General features: G+C 46.9%; 1 protein-coding gene across 2 annotated transcripts in view; it reads left to right on the forward strand.

Annotated features, from left to right (window-relative positions):
• ADCK1 (aarF domain containing kinase 1) overlaps nt 1-13,575 on the forward strand; it is an 81,200-nt gene that overhangs the window by 23,934 nt on the left and 43,691 nt on the right. For both annotated transcript variants that reach the window (XM_010583778.1, XM_010583779.1), the window contains one exon: nt 8,132-8,335. In XM_010583778.1, the coding sequence (XP_010582080.1) occupies nt 8,132-8,335 (204 nt within the window). The remainder of the gene's footprint in view (nt 1-8,131; nt 8,336-13,575) is intronic.

Genomic DNA, 13,575 nt, shown 5'->3' on the forward strand with positions numbered 1-13,575 from the left:
TTCCCCTTGTCTCTGACCATACCTTCCCTGTGCTCCTTGTTCTCTCTGCTCAAGAGACTTAGACAGAATAGTGCATTATATCACAGAGGTGTCTAGAGGTGAAACAGCTGCTCCCATCTGATTTTTCTTCTGAACTGCCCCACAGATAACTAATTGCAGCTCAGTTGCTTCTATTAGCTATTTACCTAAAATTGAGCTGGCTAATGAAAATGTTTCTAATTAATACGAGGCAGATTAAAACTCATTACAGCAAGGTCGTCAGTAATGAGAGATAATCAGAGCACAAATGACCGAGCTTGGAGCAAAATGAAGATGGAACACAAGCAGGCGATCAGTGCTGGTTGTGCATGCACCAGCCAGCAAGGGCAGGGTTCAGCAAGGTGACTGCCGGTGCTATTTGCTGTGGTCAAGCAACACTGCTTCCTGCTCTCCAGAGCAGCTTGGGAGGTGGCTGGCTGAAGAGATGGACCTCAGCCCAGTGTAAATGTTTCCTGAACCAAGTAGCATCTCAAACTAGGGGTTTGTTGCTAGGCCACCCCTTAGTCACCTATATGCATTGTTAGGAACCATGTTGTGAATCAGGGTATCAGCGGGAAGAGTGTGGGAGTATGTGTAGTGTAGGTGGGAGGTCAATGTCTGTGTGTGCTTGTGTGTGGAAATTCAGAGTCCTGATGGCTCAGAGAGTGGGACCTTGCACATCTGTTCAGTGTGAAATGGGGTGGCCTAAGTTTGGAAAAATCCCTTGTGATCTCCAGAGAAGTTTTGCACAAATCATGAAACATGTTCTCTTTAATTTCAGCTGCCTTTAGCACTGGTGATACAATGCCCCAGCACCAACACCAGATTTCAGCTGTCTGATGCAGGCTCACTGTGTATATCCTTCCATTTGTACAGAGTGCACTGGCCATCCTGCTAGTTGTGCGACTCCTTGTTCCCATGTTTGTGAAACTGAGAAGCTAAGAAACTGTCGCTTTAGTCTGGGGGATCATCTCCATCCTTTATCCTTTGCAAGATATAAAGCTCTCTTTCTCACTTCCTGGCTGTCCCACCGGCAACCAACTGTTGTGCCAGAATTTCTGAAGGATCTTGATCTCTGCTAGGACTATTTTGAGGTATGGAAGTCAAAACTGAGAATTAGGGGTATACCTTTTTAATAAGGGTTTGCACCAAGGGGAACTAACTAAAAAGTATAGGTCTGAAAAGGTAACAACGTACCTGCCTAAGTGTGAACATATAGAATGCCCTACTCTCACATGGGCAGGCAGAGACCCATAGGTAAATCTTTAGGAATGTTACAGGTAAGTTACACAAATAATGAATTATTAGATAGTGGGCTAGATTGCACCAGGAGTTATTCTAATTCTAAAGACATGAATCTGTCCGTGATCAGCAGTATTATCAGTTAGTATTGGTATAAGGAAGCATTTGAATGGGAAATATCTGGTGTGCCTAGGAACGAGCTTTTGTAAAAGGTAGGCAGGAAAGATAGTACAAAAAGGAGGCAATAACAATTCCATTTAGAGTTGTATGTCTCCCTGCAGCATCCCTGCTGTCAGTCAGTTTGATTACTAGGCTGATAGTGCTAGTGAAGGCTATAGTAGTTTATATTAACTGTATACTTCTTCAGATTTGTTGAAAGAGGGAGATAACAGCCCCTTAGATGCAACTACACTGTCATTGCAATAGGTTCTAGGTTTTCTGTTGCTGTTTTTAAAGCACCCAAGTACTCTATTCACTTCACCAGTAGCTGTATCCTCCCTAAACATCTTCACAGATCTTTTGGCTTGGCACTTGATTTTACTCTCTCACTGTGTTAAGCTGAGGTGGACGTCCTTTCATTCCTCTCCAGTTTGTGCTGTTCTGGGTCATCTAAAGCTGTTCTATAGTTTTACCAGTTGTGTGCCTATGGCCGTGTCATTATCAGGGGTGGAAGAGAAAAGGACTGTGGCCAGGTTCCTTTCCTGTCTTCTCTGACATGTCTTTTGTCCCTCCCCGACTTACTGTGTTTTGGGGATACCCACTACAGAGGTGCGATGACATCCTTTCTTCCCTCTGTATGGGGTCAAAGGGACAGCCTGGCTGTTCCAGTCTAGTCTCCTGCTACTGCAGGCATTCCTGGAAGAGCTGTCTTGTCCAGGATGGCTGACAGCATATATGCCATGGATGTTCCCACACACTGTGTGTCACAAGATACTTCCCAGCATCCCAAAGGCTTAATATGGAAGACCATAAGCAGCAGTTCTGCTGTGCCATGGGAAGAAAGCAAGAGTCCATCACCAGTGTCCTAAGTCCTTGCAATGGCAGGTAATTTAGTAAATAAGGAAGATCCTTGGACCCAGCAGAAGGGGTGACTGATTTAACCGGAATGTGGGAGCTGGATATACCAAATAGGTTCTTTAAAAATTTTAATGATGCTGGGAGCATCAGTGCACCCTGTTTGCATTCTGTCTCTCACTGTGGCCAATCAACAGGGTAATTTTTGTCTTAATGCCTTAAGCAAGAGTGTTTAAAGCCCTTTAGACATTTTATTACATGTAATGTTCTTATGAGTCTGTAAAATGGGGGATAGCGATCCAGAGTTCTGTGAAGAACTTTGTAAAAGCACTTTTAGAGATTAAAAGCTCCATATAAAATCAGGTATGGTTGTTTTATCATAAATGTCTAAAGCCTTTCTGAATTCCATTAAGCTCTTGGCTTCTCTGTCCTCTGACAGTGAGTGCCACTGGTTAATGCTGTACTGTGCAAAATGCGATGTAAAAAAATCTTAAAAACGTTTGTTGCTTTGTGGAATGCCCTATTATTTGCTGGTTTGTGGGAGCTAGAAATAGGAATGGGAGATTTTATTTTTATTCTTTCATATAACTCTTCTCTCTTATGCATGAATCTCTCTAATCTAAACAGTCCCCTAACATTTCAGATCTCTTTTTTTATAGACTCTCTTCAAGTCCATGATAATTTTTTCCCGTCCTTCTCTGTCCTCTTCTTTTTCTTCTGTACCTCTTTTTGTGATGGGATGTCCAGAATCCAAGGTGAGGTTGTGCTTTCAATTTATAAAATGGCATTTTGATATTTTTAATGCTTTTCTGTTTTTCCTTTCTTAACACAGTCAAACAGCTTGTTTGGGTTTTCCTGACCCCCACTGTGCATTGAGCAGGTGCCTTCGCTGAGCAGCCCACAACAATGTGATGCAAGTGTTGGGTGGTTACAGTTAATTTAGAACCCATCGGTGTGTGCAGGCAGGAAATGGCACCTTCTAATGTGTGTAACCTTGCAGCCATCTATGCTGAGGGTGATCTGCCAGTCTACTGATTGTTCACCTGTCTTTGGTAGGGATTTGGCAGGGCTTATTTTTCCATAGTGGTGAATAATGTTTGTTGCATCTCATGGAATTTTTGTCACTGCACCATTCTCTCCTTTGCCAGACCACTAGCAGGGAAGTTAAACCTTGGTGTAAGAATGGGTGTAATGGGACACTCTGCTGTTTGTTTTTGACAGTGATACGGGTCAACCCATTTATAGCAGAGAGCCCCTTCTGCCTTGGGGGCGCTTTCCTTTTTCATCACATTTCTCAGTGTTTGCAGTGCTAGTTCAGCCTCACTGGAAGTAACAACATTGCAGGTGCTAACATAGACAGGGCGTCTGCAGTATCACCTCATCTAAAAGAGCTCAGAGCAGGTTGAGATGAAGCTGTGGTAAAAACATCACTAAATATTGCAGCCTTGTCCTAACTAGAGAGTCCCCCACTGCTGCTGTTTGTAGTGCTGGGTTTGGTGTTGCAGAGAGGGAATTCTGAGCTGGGAATGGGATAAAATGAGCAAATGATGTTCTTGCATCTTTTCCAATAATTAACTCAGTTTTCTTTTCACTCTTTGTGAGGGAATTTATTGAACGCCACTTGAAAGTCCCAACAAATGTCTCCCTTTTCTCTTCTATTGACCATTGCATTAACATGCTCAGAGTATTTCAGTGGACTGGTGAAGAATGATTTTTTCCCTCTCAAAATCCCTGTTGGCTATTTTCAGTCGTATCACATCTAGCTAGATGATTTTTAGTACTCTCTAAAATTATTGTCTCAACTAATTTGGTCAATACAGAATAAAAGCTTGCAGGACTATAATTTCCCAGATTACTCAAGGATTTTTCAGCTTCTCATACCTAGCCAGCAAGAAGGCTGGAGGGGCACAAGAAGTTGGGAGGGGACACAGCCAGGACAGCTGACCCAAACTGGCCAAAGGGGTATTCTATACCATATGATGTCATGCCCAGTATATAAACTGGGGGGAGTTGGTTGGGGGGGCGTGGTTCGCTGCTCGGGGACTAACTGGGCATCCGTTGGCGAGTGGTGAGCAATTGCATTGTGCATCACTTGTTTGTTATATTCCAATTCTTTTTTATATTATTATTATTATTTTATTGTTGTTTTCCTTTCTGTCCTATCAAACTGTCTTTATCTCAGCCCACGAGTTTTACTTTTTTTTCAATTCTCTCCCCCATCCCACTGCAGCGGGGAAAGGAGTGAGCGAGTGGCTGCGTGGTGCTTAGTTGCTTGCTGGGGTTAAACCACAACAATCCTGTATGGTCAGTCTACTTGAGAAGCCAGGTCTGCTTGTACATCAAGGGTAGATTAAAAATTGTCCCTTTGCAGCTCCGCTTGCTGAGTATGTGCTTCATCCCAGAGGTGCCTCCTCTCCATACCTGACAGTTGTTACTTTCACTATGGCCCATATGGAACAATTTTAATAAACGATGTTAATCCCAGTCTACCCAGGGTTTAGGTAAACCACGAGTCTGATAGCCATGCTGTGGGCTAATGGAGAATTTGTCCTGCTGAAATTTGGGGAAGGGGTTTGAGACAGAAAGAGATGCCCAATACCATGTGCACACTCAGACAGCATTTGTGATCTGAAGTGCTTCCCGAGGGAGGCTTATTCTTGGTAATCCTCGGTACATGAAATGCCTCCTTTCTCTGCAGTGTGCTCCAAGGCATGATGCATACAAACGGGTCCATGTCTAACTAGCTGTTGTTCCCAGCTCTTTTCCCTGATAAGAAGAGTCTTCAAGGTATTGCTGGTGCAACAAAGAGCAGTATCTTGTGAGATTTCTCAGAGAAAAGCTCTGAGCCATTCTGGGGGTTTCCATTTATGCTGCAGTTTCTTCAAGGTAGGACAGAAGTGTTGGTCAGCAGTATCGGACACAGTAGTAGGAATGTGGCACTCTTACTTTGCCTATGATTAGGAGAAGGCCATCTGTCAGAGAAACAAGTGCTGCATCTGGACCGTGACTTAGCTTGGGGAGATCCAGGCAATTAATAGATAGCGTTATGAACATTTTTCTGCTAAAAATCCTGACCTGGTTGATAAGAAAAGAAACCTTGGAAGCTACATTCACAGTCCTGCTTCATTCTCACTGTACTTCTGCCTCTAATGTGGACTGGAGTTTTGTAAAATGTGGGGCTACAGATAGATTTCCTTCTTCTGAGATAAGTTGCCTGGTCATTTTCTGTCTCTCTAGCAGGGGCAGGAGCTGGCATTCCCTGGTCCGGACAGCCAGCCAGGGCAGCTGTCTCTTAGGAGTTTTAGCCAAGCCAGTTGTAAGAGCATGGTGGAGGGTGCTGTGCATGGGGGTTCTGTTCTGTTTTGTTCCTGGAGCCCTCTGTAAGGATACTCTTGTCTCTTTTGGCCAGGACTGCTGTGTCCATGAGGCCAATCAGGTTCTCTGCAGGATGGATAAGTTTGGGAGGGCCAAAATTTCCTCTCTCCTTATGCTAAAGGAGAGAGAGGCTATTTCTGCCTCCTTCTCAGCAGTGACCGACGTGAAGATACACCCTGCATCCCAGTGTGTCACCAACCAGTTGCATTTTCAGCTATGTGAGTCTTCCATCCTGTTTTTTCCATCTCCCTTGGCGATCCATGTGGGATGGGTAGGTGCTTTGGAGCCAGCACCTCTACCCTGCGCTCGCTGCCCGACCTCACGCCCAGCACCGTGCTACAGCCCCAGGGTTGCTGCCACTCTGCCCTGAGTCATGCCGCAGCCTGGAGTCATTTGATGGGCTCTGGCTGTGCCTGTGGGAGGTGGCAGGGCCCTGTGCTGGCCCATGCTGAGTGCTGGGGTTTTTGGAGCACATCTGCAAGGAGCCTTGCCACTGTTTCCAGCCAGTGCCCTGGGCTGTGGTAGCCCCATGCCTTGGCCGGGGCGGCCGGCCACCTCTCCCCTTCCCCTTCGCTGCTGGTGGGGGGTTTCCTCCACAGCTGGAGGCAATGGGCAGAGGGCGGTTATTGGAGCTGCATAAAAGCTGTTTCCCTGTAATGGGCTGCACTCCAGGTGCTGTGACAAACTACCCAGCTGCTCTGGCTCCCTCCCTCCCACTCCTTTTCTCTTTCATCCCATTACTCCCTCCCTGCTTTTCTTGCTCTGTTGTCCTCTTTCACAGCTTCCTTTCCTTGTCCCCTTTTGGCCTGCTTTTGTCTCCGCCATGAACAGCAGGGAAACAGCCAGGGCAGAGGCTTGCTTGTTACAGCAGGAGCTTTAAAGCTGGTGTGTAAAATGCAGCACAATAATGGGGGAGATTTCAGTCATGCTTGTGGATGTTATTTTCTGCCTATGTATTTGCGAGTGCTTTTAAGCAGGGAATATGCTGGGGGAAGCTCACTCTCCTAGTGCAAGTTACACTTGCCTGTGCGTGCCCACCTAGGAAAGTGTGTGTGTGCGTGCATGTGTGTGCATGTGTGCATCAAGCTGTCAAGTCTCACACGCTGAGTGTGAGACTTGCACATTAGGCTTTCTCCTCACACTCCCCTAGGCCTGCGTTTCATGCACTTGCAGCTCAGCACCTAGTCTGTCCCCTTAGGCGTTCCCAAATGCGAGACACTCGCCCTGTCCTGTGGTGTGACACGGCACTGCTTTGCGTGGAGGGCAAAGATAGCCACTGAATGGGGTAGGTGTGTGTGATGTTCATGCATGTTTGTGGTGGTGTTCCTTTCTGCCATGTACTTTGAGGCTTTTGGTGGAGTACCTCACCTCAGGATCTTGGGCAGATGAGGTCTGTAGACACAGGATTTGACCTTCAGTGACTTCTGATGCAGAAGCCAGAGGAATTAGGAGCCTCCATGCAGATGGGTGTCAGGCATTAACAGGAGATGGGTGCAGAGTTATTTTTTGTCAATGATTTGCTTAGATTTTATTAATCTATCAGGGTGAACTTATCCAAAGTTTATTAAAGAATATTGAGTATAGCTGTGTCCTTGGCAGGAGGCTTTTCTAGTGAGAGTAATAAAAGCAGAATAAATCATTGTCACTGAAGGATGTGGTGGCTGGTCTGTTCTTGAGAGGCACAATGAACCTCAGAAGCTGAAATCCAGACCAGGCAAGTGGTTGGTGATGGGTTTTGTCATTTGGTGCCTGTATTTTGGCCAGTGTGAGCAAAGCTGGCAAGCTTGCTAATTCTTAGTTTCTAAAACCACTGTCACTGCAAACTTTGTTGGCAATCTAAGCAGTAAGACCTGGCTGGACTGGAGGGATGTGATTTCCCCTTGTGGTGTGTCAGAATGAGCTGAGGAAGAGGGAGGACTGCCCACATACTGTCCCCCTCACTGCCAAATAAACATCTGTAGTTTTGATTTTTAACAGATTCTTCTTCCAAGTTCCTGGAAGTTTCTGGGATGGTATTGGTGGTTTTCTTCTCACTTTAATTCATTGCGCTCACACTAAGAGTCTAACATACATGGCTGTGGTCCTGACTTTTGTCTTTTGACAAGGGGTTCCCAAACTGTGCGTTGTAGTGGTGGATCACAGTGACAAACCAATGCTGCCCTATGGCTGGATATCTTATTCTGTGCAACAATGTAGCCCTGGACAGAGCCAAAAACTAATGTGCTGTCACTGATCATGGTGCCTCTGCAAACAAGTGTCAAAGCCCCTTATACTCTGGAGCATCTTGTCCTGGACTGGTTCAGCCCCTCTAAATCAAGCCAGAGTCCTAATACTTAGCCGACACATTAGATGATGATGCCCCAAATTAAGAAGGGAAGTCCCTGGTCTGTTTAAAATACTGGACAAATAAAAGGTACATATGTGGGCGTGTACATGTAACAGAGAGCAAAAGGGCTTGGCTGATGTTCTGGTCTCTCCACAGGTGCACCTGCGCTCTGCTGAGCGCCTCCGGGAGCTGTGCTGTGCCAACCGAGGCACCTTCATCAAGGTGGGACAGCACCTGGGAGCGCTTGACTACCTGCTGCCTGAAGAGTACACGCGCACCCTCAAAGTGCTGCACAACCAGGCCCCGCAGAGCACCAGGCAGGAGATTGAGCAAGTTATCCGTGAGGATCTAGGCAAAGAGGTAGGGGCAGCCATAGCCTGTGTTGGCTTCTCAGGCCTCAGCAAGCCCTGGGCAGCTAGAGGAAGGAAAACAGGAGTAAGGAGGTCCCTGGTGGTCCTCAGTTGCGAGAGATGCCAAGGGGAGATACCTCCTTGACCCTGGGAGAATGCCATGTGAAATTTCCCTGTCCATTGATGGGCATTATTGGCAAGCTTAGGAAAGGAGAAGGTAACGGAGGATTAAGGGTGTGAAAGCTGCCAGGTGCTCAGCAGAGCAGCGTACCCCAGAGGTTATGCCAAGACTAACAGGGTTGCTGGAGGTCAGGATGGAGGGCCGGCTGCCACACTGAGGGGTGGGAGCTGGAGGTACTGATGTTCAGGACAAAATTATATTAGCAGAGCTCTGGGAGGGATGGCTGCTCTCCCCTGGCTGCACTAGACCAATTCCAGCTAGCACTGACAGCCCTTTAGTTTCTCAAGCCCCTAATTAACCCCCGAAGAAAATAATAGCATAAATCACTTTTGGTGCTTGCAGTCAGGTAATGCAGTAGTCTAGGAGTCTCTGTCACCATTAACCCTCGGCAACCCACAGCACTGAGGTCAGAGGTAGGTGCCTGTTCATTAGGTAGAAGGGAAGTAACCACAGTATTTAGAGAGGGTGTTCTGCTACTTTGCCTCTTGCCCCTTACAAGAAGATGTCCTCTCACACTCCAGGCCAGGTTGAGGAGGGGCGTTTCAAGGATCGCAACTGACATGGTGAGAGGGAGGCAGGAGGCAACAGTGTGCAAAGGCAGTGGTAGAGAAGGTGCGTGTGAGAGAGCGGAAAACAGGAGGTCGAAGAGAGGAAGCAGTGTGTACATCTGTTGTTGCTCATATATAGAGGTTTGTGGGGCTGTTTTGGGTTGTTTTGTGCTGTCTGACTGTGTGGTAAGGAGGTATGGGGGGGACATGAGGCAGTAAGTGAAGTATTTGCACCTAGTTGGGTATATTATGGGCAGATTTGGATGGTGTGGGTCTGCCTATGTGTAGTTTAAGGGTCTAGGTATCATCTAGTCAGGAATGACAATATTTCCCTGCAGTTTAATGGCAGGGTTAATGTCAGCCCCTGACCTGCGAGATGCTCCCTCTCTCAGCATTGCATCCTTGTAGCATGGCTGGCACCAGCTGTGTTTTGTAGCTCAGCTGATAGATGGAGCAGGGCAGGCTGGCTCCTCGCTGCAGCTCCATGGGCCTCCATGCGGCAATCTCCCCTCCACAGGAGCCATGGAAAGCCACCCTGAGGTTAGCCCCCATTAAATTACCGCAGCAGCTACCTCTGGCTCAGTTTCTGTGGCATCTTGCAGAGGCTGAGGCAGGTGCTCAGAGGTGGGTCCTTTTGTCTGAAGTGCGTGTTCAGCTGCCACTGATACGCCCCGGTTTCTTTCAGCTTTTTGGGAGCTAGACGAACCCTCCATGCCTCATTGATTCCCAGCGAGGCAGCTCGAATCCAGTCTCCACAGCAGCCTTCCTTCTTAGCATTCACTTCACCCACATGGGCAGTGCTGGGCAATATTTAATTTTAAAGAGGCAGAGAGAAGGAGAAGAAAAAAGGTAGAAATGGGAAGAAAGGGTAGAGAGGAAATGCTAATGAGAGAAAGAGAACAATGATAAAAGAGAGAAATGAAGAGAATAACGTATAAAAATAAAGGAGCTGGTGAAACTGGGCAGTATTAAAAGCCAAGGTAAATGCCTATGTCCATTAGCTACAAGGTACCAAATCAAGACATTAAAAAATGAAAAGGATTTGGGGAACCTAATGCACCAAAGTTGTCTTTGCTGGAGCCCAGAGCATTTAATAGGGTTACTTCAGGAACAAATTTAATTCCAGTGTAGCTACATCCTCAGTACATGTTAAATATGATATACTTCACTGAAATATAGATGGCAGAAGGGCAAGATGGAGTGTCAGGGCAGAGGAGAGTGCAAAGAGAAATCATGGAACCTTCCCCCTTGGGGCCAGCATCACACCTGGGAATTTGCAAATGAATTAAAATAGAAGAGAAAATGCCAGTGAGGGAACGTTCCCAGGGCACCTAAGCCTAACCCTGCTGCTCTCGAATTCAGTGGTAAGCCTTCCAGTTCCCCCATCACGTGCAGGAGCAGGCTCCTCAGATGAATCTCAAGTGTAGGCAGGAAGTAGTTACATGCAGTTTGGATCAGTGCAGAACAAATGGAAGAAATAGCAACTGGAAATACAGAGATACCTAGGGAGGAATGTGACAAGCTGACAAAGTAGGCAAGAGCTTGCAAAAGGGCATGAAGATCCAAAAAAAGCCAATTTCGTGTATAGAAGCTTTGTATCTTCTTCAGTCAATTAGAAATAGTCTGTCTTCTGATGTGACCTGCTCCTGAGAGTCTTATCAGAGGCTTGGATGTTTGATGAATGGAGTGGTTTTGTGGGAAAACTGGCGTAAATGGAGACCATGCCACTGGGACTGATCCTTGAGCAGACAGAGGGGTTGTGTGGTAGGTTTACAGCAGTTCAACACAGCTCTGTTGCCACCACGCAGAATTGCATGACATCCTGCCAATGGGGGATCTCCCATTCTAGGCCAGCATCGTGGCTGGAGACTGGGAGCTGCAGCATGTAGCTCTGCTGCATGAGCTAATAGACTGATTTAAAGGCAAATGGCATGTGTGCTGATCTGACACAGAAGGAGAAGCATCATATGTGCTGACTAGTGGGTTGCCCTGTCAAACCCTGTTTTAAGTCTAGGGGGAATCTGTGTACCTATCAGGGATCATTGGGATAAAAATAATCAGTAGTGAGCAGATGCTGTCTTTCTAATCTCAGCCACAGTGGTTTGGCTGAGTGATGGTGGGAGCTGATCATTCTCTTGAGTGTTGCACGCAAGAGGTTGAGATGGGGGTGGGATTTTCAGAGCGACACAAGTAGTAGCAGTGGGAGAGGCTGCACAAAGAAATCTTTACAATGACTCCTGGAAATGATCACCAGCAAGATCATAGAGTAAGAGTCTTCTGGGGAGACAATGGAGATACCACAGGTTGGGCTTGTTCTGGATGTATTCCTTGGAGCAGTTGGGAAAAGCTGTGTGCATAAGAATGGGTAATGAGACACAATTGAAAGACTCTCTCCTACCTCTATTTTCATTTTTTTTGCTTGAACAAGGTTCTGAAAGTGAAAAGGTGTCAAGTGTGGAAAAAAAAAAGTGAAATGAGTATGTTCCCTACCCCACAATTGTGATTTTCTCTGCAGAGCTATTAATGACACAGGGAAAGATAGCTGGTTCAGCTAAGCTCTCTAACTCAACAAAGTGCATGCAGAGCAGAGCTAGGCAACTTCTGGTGAAATGTGGACACCAGACATTTAGGGAGGAAGATTGATGATGGGCTCTGGAAGATAAATCTTTCAGAGTGGCTGCACCTTAAAAGCACAAAATCACTGTGCTTAGAAACTGGAAATGATGGAAGAAATGTTTTGCCAGCCCTGGGATTAGGGGCATTTCCTCCCTCTGGCAGGTCTGTTGGAAGGGACTGGCTTGTGGCTGTGGGATACAGGGATACTGGGGAGGTGATGCCAGTTTGGTCCCAGAGCAGAGGTGCAGAACTTGGGGCATCTCTGAGTTTGGCCAAGCCAGTTCCACCTGACAGCCCTTCAGTGTCTGTTAGAAAGGATTCCTGTAGGTCTTTCTGTATGTATTTTCCATGGACAAGGTGCTCAGAGGAGCTAATCAGTCGTTGCTAAGACTGATCGGACTATTGTAAAACTCTCCCCTTTCAAAAGTACATCTGCTTCTCTCTGCTCTGATCAAGGCCATTCCAGAGCATCCCTTCTCATAGGACTGAGTGGCTGCAGAATGACTTGGCAACTTTTACAACCCTGCTCTTCCAAATATCCTCGGTGCCTTTCTGTTGTCTGGCTCCAGTACTGTCCAGTGCAGTCCCTAATATGGCTCCATGGGTTTCGCTTCTCTGCTGCTGTGCAATGATAATGAGTTTAGATACTGTGACATCTCCTTGCTTCACTGTCTACTCCTATCTACACCAACACACTTTTTTACCTCTTTCTAGTCCTAAAATACCTCCTGGTTTGCAGTCGTATTGCACATCCCAGTAGGCCACAGCATAGCTTTATCCACTCAGCAACACTGTAATCTCTCTCCTGTTTACAGCAAGATGTCATTTTCCAGAGCCCATTGCTTCTCAGCTTCCAGCCCATCCTCACACATCGGCATTTTGTAATCAACTCTCTGACCTTTTCCCCAAGACTCCTTATTGTCCCTCTCACTGCGTTTGTGTGCTCCATTCTCTACCCAGGCTTTAACTCATGTTGGAGGTAATTTTTCTTGGTGGGAAACACTCCTTCCCTACCCATCTCTCACCACTGTCCTTTCAGAAATATCCCAGTTCCTCCACCTGTGCTTCTTTCTGGCAGGTTCCCATCAGGCTGCTTCTCTGGTCCCTGCTCCTGTGTCTGGTCTGAGGCTGTGCGGTTGGGGGTTAGGGCAAGGATAAAGTTAGCATCCCCTTGAGGCCAGTATGGTCCCAGGTAAGGTCTTTCCCATGCTGTTGGGGTGTCCTGTGGCCTGGCTGCCCAGGTGCTCTGCATCCAGGCTGCGTCTTTGCCTGGGGGGCAAGGGACTGGTGTAGGGCACAGGGCCGGACTCACCTGCCACGGGAGTGAGGGTCTCTCCTCCCTCCTTGCCCCTTGACTTATCCTCAGTTAGCCTCTTGCTAACAGTTGTTGAAGCTGTCACAGAGACAAGTGGAAATTGCTGAAGCTGAGCAGTCTCAGATGCTGTTAAGTGAGGGATCCCAAGAAATCCTGACCCCGGGTATCCACATCTGCATACATACTTATACCATTGCTGGTGAGTTTGCTGTGCTCCAGGAAGGCTGAGAGGCAAAACAGGCTCCATAGGGAGAACACACCAGTGATTGAATGTGTTGGTTCCAGTGCTTGCTTTGTTCAAAGCTGGGAGAAAGGGCTGGGGAGAGCCCAGAGGTCAAGGCTTGTCTCTGCTGAGCCAAATCATATAAAGAGCTTAAACAGATGGAGAGATAGTCATTTGGAAGGATGTCAGTCTAGCTCTGCTTTGTGGGAGTGCAGGTAATGGGAAGTAGTTTCTAATTGCTTGATTAGCCAGCACCTCCAAGGAGACCATCCTTTTCATCCACAGTTAATTGCGCCTTTTACCTGTTGTTCAAGGACTATTTTGCCATTTGCAAGAAACCTCCTGCAGCCATACAGTAATGGAGCTT

Source organism: Haliaeetus leucocephalus, unplaced genomic scaffold (genome assembly GCF_000737465.1).
Source record: "Haliaeetus leucocephalus isolate CR32 unplaced genomic scaffold, Haliaeetus_leucocephalus-4.0 Scaffold932, whole genome shotgun sequence".
Taxonomy (NCBI): Eukaryota; Metazoa; Chordata; class Aves; order Accipitriformes; family Accipitridae; genus Haliaeetus; species Haliaeetus leucocephalus.